The 15,966-nt window shown below is 31.7% G+C and overlaps 2 protein-coding genes across 8 annotated transcripts in view; one reads left to right on the forward strand and one right to left on the reverse strand.

The window, feature by feature from the left end:
* Window positions 1–15,966, reverse strand: part of LOC123209287 (disease resistance protein UNI-like) — a 40,244-nt gene that overhangs the window by 11,356 nt on the left and 12,922 nt on the right. The gene's annotated exons all lie outside the window — the stretch shown is intronic.
* LOC123201635 (pentatricopeptide repeat-containing protein At4g21300-like) lies at window positions 9,370–10,572 on the forward strand. The gene has a single exon (XM_044617227.1). It carries the CDS (start codon window positions 9,370–9,372, stop codon window positions 10,570–10,572), a length of 1,203 nt encoding a protein of 400 aa, XP_044473162.1.

A 15,966-nucleotide genomic window follows, 5' to 3' on the forward strand; every position in this document is an offset into this window, starting at 1 on the left:
TCAGATTGTTCATTTGATGTATCATAATAACTCTAATATTTGAAAATGTGTTGGATATAGTATATACATATTGTTTTCAAACTAAAGACCATAGAAAATGACTTGTATATATTTTGATTTATTTCTGCCAAAGGCATTTTCATAGGATACTTTATATCTTTTGTTTTGATTGTCTATGATTGTGAGAGATTGAGGATGTACAATAATAGATAGAATGTAGGAAAGAGAGGTAAATGACACGTAATTCAACTCTTAAAGAAAGATTCGAATCCTCATAACAAAATTAAGAATCCATTGTAACAAAAAGGAGAAGAATTACAGCATCAAGCAATTGAAAGAGAAAAGAGAAAGGCTTTGAAAGTACAAAAGATTTCATATAGAAGAAGCTTTGGGTCTCAAGGCTTCTTTGGTTCTAATATAATTGAAAAGATTATTCTTTCCTTCTCATTTTTTGCTCTAATTCCAAAAGGTTTTGCTCTCAACTCAAGCTTAATATTCTTTTCTTTTCTTCTATCATCACTAAAGTGTTTGTAGAGATCTTGTTTTTATTCTAAAAGGACTTAATATGATTTACTGATTTCACAAGCCTGCTCATGAGATAAATTAGATTAATTAAGAGATAACAAATTTACTGTACAATTTTGATTATGTTGTATATGTTGAAATAACGTGGGCATACATGAATTAAATTTGTTAACCCTTTAATAAAAAATCAGGTGAATGTGTAATTCAGAAAAAAATTATTTTATGAGTCTAATTTAATCATTCAAAAACGGGTCAGTTATCAAATTTAGGTTATAAGTGTAAATTAATATAAGTTATTAGGCTTTTGATGAGAGAGGCCAATTAACTCTTTTAATTTTAAATAAAAGGAAGGTAGAAGTCCCCTTCTCTGATTGATAAAAAACACATAACATTTTGGCACCCTTCTTGCATAACACATTCCAAAATTGGGAAGGAAAACTTTGCTCGAGGATTGACAATCAATCCTTCCTGCAACAATTTTCTTAACAGATGGCACAAACATGATTGTCTTAGTCCCTAATTTATGCATATAAATGATTCTGTTTCCTTTTGTAGCTCTTGGGTTTTTTCTTTCCTTGATAACAAGAAACCCCACCTGACCCCCGGGTCTAGTGGCCAATAAATCAAGAGTATTATCTCAGTATGCTCCCGAAGGATTTATACCCAAGCTCTCCACCTTGGAAGCCCACCCCTTGGAGGCTACCTCTGGATTTTGCTTCAGTTTCTACGCCCTGCAACTCCTGCACATTCACGTAAGTTTTAGATCCCAGCGAACTATTTGCACTCTCTTCAGCTTTTGTTCCCTGCAATCCATCAGCAGTTACCTGGTTACACAACACTTGATTCAGTACAGCAAGAAAGCTAAGCTCTGATTTCTCAACACTTTGAAGTGACACATTCAGTCTAGCTTGATAAAAACATTACTATTATTTTCATATAAAATTAGCAAGTACTATTCTAATTCATAGAAAACCAATTTCTGTATAAACTTATTTTAAAGTTTCTATAATATCGATTCGATAATGTTAAAAGAACATGTACAATATATTAAAAGAAAAAGAAGCAAAAGAAATGTGCTTGTATTGATTATTTCCAAGTATCACCAAACAAATTTTTTTCACACACCAAACTAAATCAAGAACTGCGTTCAACAGATTTATTCCCTAATTATGGGAAAAATAATTTCCCCCATTTTCTTGTACAACAAACAAAATCCTTCCTATGTCTAGGCATTTTGAAAAAATATGTTACTCTGTTTGAAACTTTATTTGCTGAAACTTTTTTAGAGATCAAGAAAGTCAATGAACAACAATTGCGATAGTGCTCATAATTATGGGCAGATAAGAAAGATGAATCCAAAATCAATGACACAGGGTTTAACGATCAAACCTGGCATGTCAAAGTATGATTGTTGCCAAATCCACGGCTTTTCAAGTTCTGCACTCCTTCATCTGGTCTTTTTATGGATCACTAGCATTCTCAACATAACTGATTGGTACTCCATGGGCACTAAAGAATCTCATCACCAGTAGTTCCACATATAAAAGTCAAAGAAAAGTTGTAGAGACTAATCCCGTCAAATCACCATAATGTTATTCTCTTCAAGTTGCAAAGGTTTATGTGTTGAGTTTCACCTTTCCATATATGTGCCATATTTGGCAGATTTGTCAAATGTAGTTCCTTTGATGACGAAAGCAACTTTGTTTTTCCAGATGCCACCTTAAGCTCTTCGTAATCAAATATGTATACCACTGATTCACATGAATGTACTTCTATATATTCCGTTTGTTCAATTACCAAATTCTTTAGGCAATTAATCAATCCTGAAATCATACCCTTATCATAATTTGAGATCACCAATTTTTTTTAATATTCTTTTAAAATTCTAAACTCACCTATTCAATAATCTGTACCAACTATTATTGCAAAGCTTGATAAGTTTTTGAGCGGCACATCATTATCCATCAAGAAATTCATGTTTGGGATAAGAATTTGCAAGCTAGTCAGTCTAGACAAAGATTGTAACTCAGCAAGCTTTGCATTGCTTCTCAAACCCCCTTCATCTCCTTCAGAATCCCAATGCTCAAAACTTTTTAAAACATACAACTCCTCTAATTTACACAGAGAGGATATGACACCATGTGCTATTCGTGGAAGCTTTTCACAATTCTTCAAAGCTAATACCTCAAATGAATTAACTAACTAAAAGATATTGGGATCTCCCTAACATTAAAATCATTAAGGCTAAGAACCTCCAATTTGCTTTGATCCCCAATTATAGATAAGTTGCCCAATTCACAACCATTAAGATACAATGTTGTAAGATTTGCCAACAAAGAATTTGACTCAGGCAATGGCAATAATTGAGTTTCACTTAAGTCTAGAACTCTTAGATCTTTCATGTCTGGAAAGAAATTATTATGGAAAACCAATTTGGAATTTCCCTACAATAGTAAAGACTGTAACTTTGGGCACTCCAACACATCTGGTATTTCTTTAATATCATTTGATATCAATGAGATACATGTGAGATCTTCAAATGTATATCTGTTGACAACGACGTTACTTACCTCATAATAAACAAAGTAATGTCATTTTTGAAATTATTTGACATAGCTAGAATTGAACTGTAAGTCAATTTAAACTGAATCAAGCTACCAGTCCGACTTGCAAGTTAGACCAAACATAGCTCTTTGTAATTTAAGTTCAACTCAATTTTAAATCTGAATCAATTGTTTTGATTCGATTTCAATTTGAGTTTAACTTAAATGAATTCAAGCCAAGCCAAACTAAACCAAGCCAATTTTCGAGACCAAGACAGCTTGATTTGGTTCCAGTTTTATTTAAAGTTGAATATAACCCTTGGATTCTGATTATTTTCACTAATTCCCCTAACAAAACAGACTTCTCACTTTTAACCTCCAGAATCAATCCGATATGCAACTGATAACGTCCAAAGCTAGTGAAGATGTTAAGCTCCGCCATAACACTTGCAAGTCTTTGTCCACAACAACTCTTCTTTCCCAACTAGAACCTCATCAAAGTAAAATCCAGCTCTTCATATTTCTGTCATACCAATCACTCACACAACATTAGCAATAAAAGATTTCAACTAGACTTGCTTCCATTTTTTTTCACTCAGAATCGAGCCTTTGCCTCAACTGTTCCATCAGCCAGGGAACTTCCAGTGCTGGAGATAATATCCCAGATGACCAGCACTTACAGGTACTGATAAAAATATTTATTATTTATTTATTTGCAGCTTCTCTGTTTTGGACTTTATGGCTGGCAATTTAGTTTTTGTTGTTTGTTGTCTCAGGAGAGTAAAGGGTTCTGGGATTAATGGAAGGTGAGAGCCTTTTAAGCTGAACTATAAGCTCAATCATCAATTCTTTTTTTTTTTTTTTCTTTCTTTATATGTAGTTTTCACTTTGCTGATGAGAAAATTACTGAGAGAAAAGGAAAAAGGGGAAACTTTTCGCATTGTTGAGTATGTATGAATATTTTGTATCGTTTAAAGATGCTAATAAAAGATTAGTTAAATAGTTTGTGAGTCATAAACTATCACAATGTATTTTGGTTACAACCGTATGTTCTTAAAGATTTTGGAAATTGTCTCCAAAATAATGAAGAAAAGGGGAACGACCAAAGCTTTGACAATGTTTTTCCTTAGGAACTTATGGTGAAATGAAGTTTTGTTTCCTTAGCTACATGTTGTAGACAACCTATATAGTATTTGAATCTTTCTTTATGTTTTCACTAGGCTAACTCAGCTGAAATCAATCCAAAGATTGCAAAGCTTGGGCTTGCTGCATTGCTAGCTTAATGGTTGTTTGATGGCGTTACATATACCACTTTCTTTGTCTTGGCATTCCCCGGCTATAACAAAAGTTCTGGCAAGAACCCGGCTGCTAATCTCCAGGCACTTTTAGGGGTATGAAATACTTCACTTTTGGTATTTGTTGCTTGAAAGCTCTACTTTTTTATACATAGTTTCAAAGTCGTTCATTCAAGCTCAGTGTAATATTCACTTTTTATTTATTTATTTATTTATTATTATTATTATTTAAATAGGATAAGGTTTAAATCCTAAGGGATAAGGTAAGTTTAAATTTTAAAAAAAATTTTATAAGGTAAAAGCAAGATAATAGTCAAATTTATTATAAAAAAGAGGAGATATTTTTATTTGTGATAAATGTAGATTTATTTTAAAATTTACGTTAAAAAAAAAATCAGTATTAATAAAGCAAGAGAGGATTTTTATATCTTTCAAAACAAAGAGGAAGGTTTTGAGTATTGGTTTTAAGAAGAGAAGCGTTGTTGACAAGGACACTGGAATAGCGAAACAGTGTTGTTGATATAAGTTTATTGCATTAAAGTATGTTTCAATATTTTCATTTATTTGGGTATATAGTAGAGCTGGACTCGAACCGAGCCAGCTTGAGCTCGGTTCGGACGAGCCCGAAACTAGCCTACTCTAGCCAAGCTTAGTCAAGTTGAGCTCGAGCTAAAGCTACTCGTCAGATTTTCTAATTAAAAATTTTGATACAAAATGATATCGTTTTGACTAATATGTATTAAAACGAAGTCGTTTTAATAAAGAAAAACGAGTTGAGTTGAATTTAAACCGAGTTTGAGTTTGGCTTTCATGAGCTCGAGTTCAACTATATGTGAACCGAGCTAAGCTCCAGCTCGAGCTCGGCTCGGCTCGAATCCAACCTTAGTATATAGATGTTTTATGATTTGAGGATTAGATTTCCTTTTTTTAGAATTCAATTCAATTTTGCATTATAAATTATTTGTTTCATGATAGTTTTAGATTAGTCTATAAATTAACTAAAAACAAGAAAAAATTTATATACATTTGATTCTATTTTATTTTGTATATTAATTTCATTTTATAAAAAAACTAGGGATTTTTAGTGATTTGCTGATATCTTAACTTTGTAAATTTAAATAGATAGTTTATATTATTTGAAAAATTGTAAAAAAAAATTATTTAAGATATTACAAAGAGTTATTAACTATTTTATAAAATTTTATGATTTCCTAAGTTATAAAAATTTCATAGAATTAGCTAGAATTTTTAAATGATAAACCTGGAATTTTTGATGGAGTTCATGCCAGTAAAAGATTTATTTATTTTTATATATATATATTTCTTAATCGTTTTCAATTTAAATATTTTTTATTTAAATCAATATGTCGAGTTATGTTGTGAAAATTTTTGTAATTTTATCATTTTAATATAATTTATTAAAATTGTTATAGGATTGAGTGTTAAACTTAAAATTTATTTTACATAATTCGTGACTAGTAAATAAATATAGTTTTTATTTTTTTTTTTTGAATTAATTGTGACTTGAATTTTTTTTTATAATTAAATTAGTATGTATAGTTTAATTCTGGAAGTTTTCAAAATTTTATAAATTATATGCTAGCTATTAAAATTATTACAAAAGTATATGTCCAATCTGAAATATTTTTGACAATGTTAATAGCTTGTGATAAAAATTTTGTTTTACATAGCTTTTTAAATATTTTCAGGTTCATATTTTCAGATGAAAAATATCAATATGTTAAGTTTATATCTGCAAAATTTTGTAAATTTTTGAGTTATATATAATTTTATAAAATTGTTGGAAGCTTGAATTGTCAAACTTGAAAACTGTTGTTTGTGTTCATGAGTTGTGGAAAGAAGTAATTTTTGAGAAGTTTTATATTTATTTCTTAAAACTGAATAATTTTTGGTAAACCATCTATATGTCTTCTTTGTCTCAACAAAGTATTGTAATGTTTCGATTTGTGTAGAAATTTGTAAAACTTATGGAACAAAGATTGTACAATGTAGGCATGTGTTAGTTAGGTTTAGGATTGTTCACCTTAGACATTCTTAGAATCTGTTAAATTAGTTTTGGAATTGAGGATTTTTAGCGGGATTTAAGGATATTACTAAGAGTATTATTACAATTTGAATTCATTGGTTTTGGCTAGGATCCGAAGAAGTTGTACATGGTCGTCTGGATCGTATAAGAGTTTGTGTGGATTTTTGCTGTTAATCGAGGTAAATAGAAACTATTCTTTTTGTATGTATATAAATATTATATGTTTAGAAATGATAGTCAAATCTAAAAAATTTGGTTTTCGTAAGCTATATAATATTTTTGTAAACGTTTTATATCAAACCCAAAAAAAAAAAAATTTCTACAAATACTTTGTTTATATAATATGAATATTTCTTTGATTTATATATAATTGTTTTTGTTCCCATACATAAATCATAAGTTATATAAATGATATTTCATTTTGTTTATATGAAATGACTTTTGTGAGTTATAAAATATTTCTGCATACGTTTTTGTTTTACCCAAAATTTAATTACTTAGATATTGATTTAATAAAATTATTTATGGTACATTTATGATATGAAATTTTGTTTATATATGCAGTTTTGACTCATTGTCCATAGTCTCTGCATATCTGCTTTGAACTCTGAAACTATAGGTTTGGTCCAGCCGGATTATCTATTTTGTTGTGCACATTTTTGAAATTCTGATTGGGTCATTGGGAGTACAGATAACACTACATGACAGGAGTTTAAAATAAATTTTGACTTAAGTTTGGTAGTTTGAAAGGTTTTGAAAAGTCGCATTTCCCTCCCTAGGGTTTATTTCCAAACCCTTTCACTTTCTCTGACGCCATCATCGGCTGTCTTCCCCTCCCGACGGTTTCTCTTCCACCGACGGGCCCCCTCAACTCCACCCCAACGCATCCGACATAGAGAGAAGTCGTCTGGGAAGAGAAATCGTCTGGGAAGACGATTGTCTTCCCAAATGAAGACTACTCGTCTTCCCAGACGACGACGACTGGGAAGATGAATCTTCCCTGACGAAGTTCTTCGTCTTCCATGTTTTCTTCGACTCCGATCGGGCATCCAAATGGGAGGAAAAAGATCGCCAGAAGGAGAGGATCCTTCGGGAGGGAGAGGCCGTCGACAATGGAGCCGGAGATTTCAAAACGAAATCCTAAGGTGAAACTGAGATTTTTTAAAACTTAGGCTGAGGGAAAATTTTAGTTTTTAAAGTTTAGGGGGGCAAAATTAGATTTTATTTTAGTTTATTTTTAATATTATAGAGAAAATAACGATTTTACCTTTACCACTGTTAGAGTTTTGTTAAATCTAACCGGTCATGGGTGGGTGGTTGGTGTTTCTATAGTTAAAGGATGGAAACTTGAGAAAACATCAAACCTTGGGTGGGAAATAGTTGTTTGGCCTTTACAATATTTATTGATTTTTTGCTGCAAAAGAATCATACACAAGAAGAGTATATCCATAAATTAAATGCACCTCCTCAGGCTTAGAGAATTCTCCAACTCTTTCTAAATCATGTCAGCCATAGACTTGATGTAACCTCTAGTTGATACCAGGACTGTAAGATAGAAACAGCCTTGATATATATGCATATTCCCTGACATATTATTCTCACTCAGAAATGGTTTATGATATACAAATTGATTTACTACAGGCAAGAAATTACAGAATGTACTCTTCAGAAGAAGCACCTAAATATTCTCTTCAAAACACAGATGCTTGACCCAATTGTTGATGCAAGCAGCAGCCGTTTCTCCTTTCTCATTCATGATTATTTCTTCTATATTCAAGCATCAAGTCATTTAAGCTTACATATAATGTTAATAATGGGAAAACATTCATGGAAATCTGTTACATACCCGTTTCCAAACTTGTTTTCACCTCAGGTTTCCATTACAAATTTTCAACCACATGTATGCTTTCTTCATACTATGTTCAAAAACAATATAATTGTATCAATATGAGAAATTAAATATGCATTGGAGCTATAACAGCAAGAGTGAAGGAATTCAGAACCAAAATTATGAGCATATGACATGTGTCTCCTTTGCTAGGAGTTCATCGGCGTGCTACCTTGCCACACTGAAATTGCCCACCTGTTTGTGATATTGATAATGCATAATCATTAATATTACAATTAGGATTTTATGTGATGCTATTTCTAGGAAAAATTTAATGAATCAAAATTCAACAGACTATAAATCGCAAATGATATCTAAAAGCTCTTCACCTTGTCTGCTTTTCTTTTTCCGCTGCAATTCCATGCTCTGTATTCCCCTGCATTTTCTGTTACCATTTTTCTTATGTGAACTTAAACAGACTATATTGTGATTATGGTATGGGGGCATCAAGCCAGTGAAGAAAGAAGAAAATATTTTACATCCAAATATTGCTCAAATGGTATAAATATTTACAACTGAATTGAATTCTTGCATAAACATGCCACGCTCTTGCATTCCTAGGAAATGAACTTTAATCAATATAAAATTAATGTTAAATTTGATTCTAATTAAAAAAATTTGATGAACAAGATTCAAACCAGTATGCATTGCAGAATCAAGTTTCAGTTGATGTATTTCAAGTAATCTTTCTACTCTTACTTCTATTACAATTAATTACACTTCAGATTTTGTCAATCTCTAGACAATTAAATCAAAGTTCATTTGTTATAGAAAAGACAGCTCAACCTAACTAAACCCACCACATTGATGGGAAATGAGCAAACTAACAAACAACAGTAACTAAAGTTATGATAGAAGGGAAAAGCAGCACATACCACTGCCATAAGCACACAATTTATATATATTGGGTTAGGAAAGGAAATCCATGGGTTCTGTTTAAGAATGGGCATTGAATCTGATGTGTTTGTTGCCAACTCAATGATTGATATGTAAGCAAAATCAGGCCATCAATCTGAAGCTTCCTCTGTGTTTCACAATATTTCTGTAAAGAACGTTGTTACTTGGAATGCCATGATTGCTAATTTTACTCAAAACGGGCAAGAGTTAGCGGCTCTAGAGCTATTAAGAGCAATGTCAGTACATAATGAGATACCTAATTCTGTCACTTTGACGAATGTTCTTCCAGCTTGTGCACGAGTTGGTTTCCTTCGTCCAGGAAAAGAAATCCATGCAGTGACCATCCGTATGGGGTTCAACCTTGATCTGTTTGTCACCAATGCTCTGACAGACATGTATGCAAAATGTGGCTGCTTAGATCTGGCTCAAAGTGTTTTTGACATATCCCGTAGGGATGAAATATCTTATAATATATTAATAGTAAGCTATGCTCAAACTAGTGATTGCTCAAAATCTTTGAGTTTATTCTCAGAAATGGGTCTCATGGGTATGATGCATGATGTGGTTTCCTTTGTGGGTGCTATATCAGCTTGTGGAAAATTAGCTGCAACCAAACAACGGAAAGAGATCCATGCAGTCGTGACAAGAAAGCTTTTTCATACACACCTCTTTGTTGCTAATTCACTTTTGGACTTTTATTCCAGATGCGGACGGATTGATATAGCTGACAAGATCTTTGTGAGGATTCCAAATAAAGATGCAGCCTCGTGGAATACTATGATTTTGGGTTATGGAATGCTTGGTGATTTGGACATGGCTATCTATCTCTTCGAAAATATGAGGGAAAGTGGAGTGCAATATGATTCAGTTTCATATATTGCAGTTTTGTCAGCCTGTAGCCATGGAGGATTTGTTGAAAAAGGAAGGAAATACTTTGAGGAAATGCAAGCTCAGAATATTAAGCCGACACAAATGCACTATGCTTGTATGGTTGATCTCCTTGGAAGAGCTGGCCTTATGGAAGATGTAGTGGAACTTATAAAAAATTTGCCCATCATACCGGAGTCCAATATATGGGGTGCTTTGCTTGGGGCATGCCGAATCCATGGTAATATAGAGTTGGGGTCTTGGGCAGCTGAGCATTTGCTTAAGTTGAAACCTGAACATTGTGGGTATTATATTCTTCTTTCAAACATGTATGCAGAAGCTGGGAAATGGGATGAGGCAAACAAGATTAGGGAATTGATGAAGTCGAGAGGGGCAAAGAAAAATCCTGGTTACAGTTGGGTTCAAACAGGGGACCAGGTACAAGCATTTGTAGTTGGAGAGGTAATGGAGAACTCCACTCCAGGTCTTTGGCAAGCAGAACACGGTTAAATTTGTTAAAGAATTCTGAGTTTTATGGTTGTTTGCTGACGTATCAAGTATTGGCAGCATCAAAAGTGAACCAGAAAATTGAATAGAAGAAATTTTTTACGTATCCGGAAGACTAAAAGGAGATGAATTGCCTCGAACTTTTGCTTAGTAGGTAGAGTACTTGATAGATAAGTACTCCATTTATGGGTAACTTCCATCATTTTCAGTAAAGTACTCTCCAAGTCTCCGAGCCTGCAAGAAATATTCTTGTGCACACACCAAGAAATAAAAAATTCAGATTGATTCTTTAAGTTTGTATGTGTCAAATAAATGTTTAAAATTGCAATTTTTTTTAATAATTTAATATTTTCTATCATTATGCAAAAACAATCGCGAACTTCTTTGTGAGTATTTGAGACTTTGAAAACATTTAATACTAGTTGAAAAATATAATTGTAATACCTCTAGAGAAATTTCACATCTACAATACACAGAAGAGGTGTTGAGTATATATGAATATCTCATATCGTTTAAAGATGTTAATAAAAGATTAGTTAAATAGTCTGTGAGTCTTAAACCATCAAAATGTGTTTTGGTTACAACCGCACGTTCTTAAAGATTTTGGAAATTGTCTCCAAAATAATGGAGAAAAGGGGAACGACCAAAACTTTGACATTGTTTTTCCTTAGGAACTTATGGTGAAATGAAGTTTTGTTTCCTTAGCTACATGTTGTAGACAACCTACATAGTATTTGAATCTTTCTTTATGTTTTCACCAGGCTAACTCAGCTGAAATCAATCCAAAGATTGCAAAGCTTGGGCTTGTTGCATTGCTAGCTTAATGGTTGTTTGATGGCGTTACATATACCACTTTCTTTGTCTTGGCATTCCTCGGCTATGACAAAAGTTCTGGCAAGAACCCGGCCGCTAATCTCCAGGCACTTTTAGGGGTATGAAATACTTCATTTTCGGTATTTGTTGTTTGAAAGCTCTACTTTTTTGTACATAGTTTCAAAGTCGTTCATTCAGGCTCAGTGTAATATTCACTTTTTATTTATTTATTTATTATTATTTAAATAGGATAAGGTTTAAATTCTAGGGGATAAAGTAAGTTTAAATTTTAAAAAAAAAATTATAAGGTAAAAGCAAGATAATAGTCAAATTTATTATAAAAAGAGGAGATATTTTTATTTGTGATAAATATAGATTTATTTTAAAACTTATGTTTGAAAAAAAATCAATATTAATAAAGGCAGAGAGGATTTTTATTTCTTTCAAAAGAACGAGGAAGGTTTTGAGTATTGGTTTTAGAAAGAGAATAATTGTTGAGAAGGACTAGAATAGGATTGAGTGTTAAACCTAAAATTTATTTGACAGAATTTGTGATCGGTAAAGAAATATAGTTTTTATTTTTTTTAATTAACTGTGACTTGAATTTTTTTTTTTATAATTAAATTAGTATGTATAGTTTAATCCTGGAAGTTTTCAAAATTTTATAAATTATATGCTAGCTATTAAAATTATTACAAAAGTATGTGTCCAATCTGAAATATTTTTGACAGTGTTAATGGTCTATGATAAAAATTTCGTTTTACATAGTTTTTTAAATATTTTCAGGTTCATATTTTTCAGTTAATATGTAGATAAGGTGTGTGGGGATGTTATAATAATGATATGTAAATTAAATGTTTTTACAAATTCATGCATATTGAAAAATCTAGAACTTGAGAAAATGAAGAGATGTCCAAACTTCATGCTATAAATTTTTGTCCAAATCACTATTTTACACTCAAGGTTTGGTGAAATGACAATTCCTACAATTTATGTTTGAAAAGTCAAATTTTAGACCAAAAATATATTTTTATAAATGATTTTTTCTGTGTGAAAGAATAAAAAGGTCATTTAACACAAACTAAAAAATTAATTAAAAAAATATTTAAAATATATAATTTTCTCCTAATCACAGTATTTAAACATTTATCTTTTTAAAATTTTCTCATTTTTTTTCATTGTTGTCTCTTCCTTTTCTCTCTTACTCTTGTTTTTTGGGTACAAGTCAATCTCTTTTAACCTTTTTTTTTCTCCCACTTATTTTCCATTTTTGTCTCTTACTCAATCACATAATAACACATTTTCTGTGTACATATTTATGTACTAAAAATATGTAGACATAGTTTTTATCTATAGTTCTTGACTTGATATTTCACACAACAATAAAGCTATATGTATTTACTTTAAATATGTAAATAAATATATATTTGATATGTGTCATTGAATGATTTTAAATTAAAAATAAAATAATATTTAACTGTATGATGATACATATAAATATATATATATTTTTATACTTAAAATATGTATTATAATATTATTATTTACATAGTGTGTAAGAAACCCTAATTTTGATTCTTCATCGGGTTATTCACACAATAAAGTTGATGATTCTTACAAGAAGCTACATAGAACACAAATTTTTATGGGTTTGGATTTGTTTCATAATGAGAAAAATAATGTCTAGGGTTTACAGAAGTATTTAGAGTGAAAAGTAAACAGGAAAATTAATGTAAAATTGGATTTGATAGTAATTTAGGTGTGAATTTCTGCAGCTGAGCTAGCGGCCGACCGCTGAGACATTAATGAAGGGTTGACATATTAATGCAGACAAACCCTAGTTTTGTGTTTCATGAGTGACGAATGTCTTCATGAAACGTTATCGTTTTGGGCATCTTACGAAGCTGGAGGCAACAAAGCCGGACTATTTTAATAAATGGGCCTTGATTTTAATGGGTCATTAGAGAAGCCCAATAAAGAAGTAATGTCGGGCTTTTTATTGGGAGAAAATTGAGATTTAGAATCTTAGGTGTTGAGATATTTGAAATCATATTTGGATTAATAAAACAACAAAGTGCTTGAATAGAGACACGGCAATTAGTTTAGGAATTGAAGATTTTTAGCGGGATATAAGGGTATTACTAAGAGTATTATTACAATTTGAGTTTATTGGTTTTGATTAGAATCTGAATAGGTTGTACATAGTAGCTTGGATTGTATAAGAGTTTGTGTAAATTTTTATTGTTAATCGAGGTAAGTAGAAACTATTCTTTTTATATGTATATAAATATTATATGTTTGGAAATGATAGTCAAATCTGAAAAATTTGGTTTTCGTAAGCTATATAATCTTTTTGTAAACGTTTTATATCAAACCCAAAAAAAAGAATTCTACAAATACTTTGTTTATATAATATGAATATTTCTTTGATTTATATATAATTGTTTTTGTTCTCACACATAGATCATAAGTTATATAAATGATATTTCATTCTGTTTATATGAAATGACTTTTGTGAGTTATAAAATATTTCTGTATATGTTTTTTTTCACCCAAATTTTAATTACTTAGACATTGATTTAATAAAATTATTTATGGTACATTTATGATCTGAAATTTTGTTTATATATGCGGTTTTGACTCATTGTCTGTAGTCTCTACATGTCTGCTCTAAACTCGGAAACTATAAGTTTGGTCTAATCGAATTATCTATTTTGTTGTACACATTTTTGAAATTTTGATTGGGTCACTGGGAGTACAGATGACACTACGTGACAAAAGTTTAAAATAAATTTTAGGCCAAACAACTATTTCCCACCCAAGGTTTGATGTTTTCTCAAGTTTCCACCATTTAACTATGAAAACACCAACACCCACCCATTGCCGGTTAGATTTAACAAAACCCTAACGGTGGTAAGGTAAAATCGTTATTTTTGCTATAATATTAAAAATAAACTAAAATAGAATCAAATTTTACCCCCCTAAACTTTAAAAACTAAAATTTTCCCCTAGCCTAAGTTTTAAAAAATCGCAGTTTTACCCTAGGGTTTCGTTTTAAAATCTCCGACGACATCTCCGGCTCCATTGCTGACGGCCTCTCCCTCCTGAAACATCCTCTCCTTCTGACAATCTCTTTCCTCCCATTTGGAAGCCCGATTGGAGTCAAAGAAGCTATGAAAGACGAAGAACTTCATCGGGATTCGTCTTCCCAATCGTCGTCGTCTAGGAAGACGATCGTCTTCCCAGATGAAGACGAGACGACTCATCGTCCTCTGGGAAGACGAGTCGTCTTCATTTGGGAAGACGATTTCTCTTCCCAGACGACTTCTCTCTGCGTCGGATGCGTAGTGCAAGAGTTGAGGGGGGCAATCGGTAGAAGAGAAACCATCGGGAGGGGAAGACGACCGGTGATGGCGCCGGAGAAAGTGAAAGGGTTTGGAAATAAACCCTAGGGGGGAAAATGCGATCTTTTCAAACTTAGCTTAGAGAAAAAATGTTAGTTTTTTAACTTTAAGGGGGGAAAATGAGATTAAATTTATCACTGTTAGGGTTTTGTTAAATCTAACCAGCTATGGGTGGGTGTTTGGTGTTTCCATAGTTAAAGGGTAGAAACTTGAGAAAACATCAAACCTTGGGTGGGATATAGTCGTTTGGCCTAAATTTTAACTTAAGTTTGGTAGTTTGAAAGGTTTTGAAATAATTTATTTATTTATTTGTGGGCTTATATACGTGTAAGCACCTCTTTCTGTTTGACTTTCTTTTATTTAATTTTCTTTATAAATATTTGAATTAAATGTTTAAGTTTGCATATATAACATTTAATTTTTGCTTACCGAGTTAATATCTCACCCTTCATCATTAACATTTTTGCAGATTAGAGATTTTATAGAGTGTAAGTTTCTATTTAGCATTTGGGAAATAAAAAATAAAAGGAGTTAGTTGGGAAGATTGGTTAAAAGAAAAATAAAGTAGATTAGTAACTATTTGATTATATGTTTTGTTTGAAAGACTTTTTATTCTAATGTTTTTGTGGTAAAAAACTTTGTATTTAAAACTTGACTTTATGTAAGAGATTTGCAAAGTCTTTTGAAGTCATATATTTTATTATGGTTTTGGGGTGTTTCACTCGGTTATTCTCAACAAAAAAAAAATATATATATCTCTATTTATTTAAAGTTTCTCTTGTGGTTTTACAAACCATACATGACATGTCAGTTCAACCGGCAATTGGTTGCCAATTTGATTGGGAGATGGTTCACCCTTGGTATGGGTTTTGAATTGGGATGAACCCTAGTCAAACTAGCCCAAATATGTTTGGTTCACGGATCAACTGTCGACTTAACTTGATGAAACCCAAACGTTGACACCAACATCACGATGTTGTAAAAATAAGTTTTTTTTTTTTCCTCGCAATCCTGCGTCTCATCCATCACATAACTTGGCAAACACCACCAGCATGGCATCAGCCTAATTTTTTTCATTTAAGCTATCTTTTGACTATTATATGGAGATATTATGTGTGCACCATCAATCCTCAGATTGTTATCTTCATGTGGACTAGGAACAACGTAACCAGGCCATTTG

Source organism: Mangifera indica, chromosome 2 (assembly GCF_011075055.1).
Source record: "Mangifera indica cultivar Alphonso chromosome 2, CATAS_Mindica_2.1, whole genome shotgun sequence".
Classification (NCBI taxonomy): domain Eukaryota; kingdom Viridiplantae; phylum Streptophyta; class Magnoliopsida; order Sapindales; family Anacardiaceae; genus Mangifera; species Mangifera indica.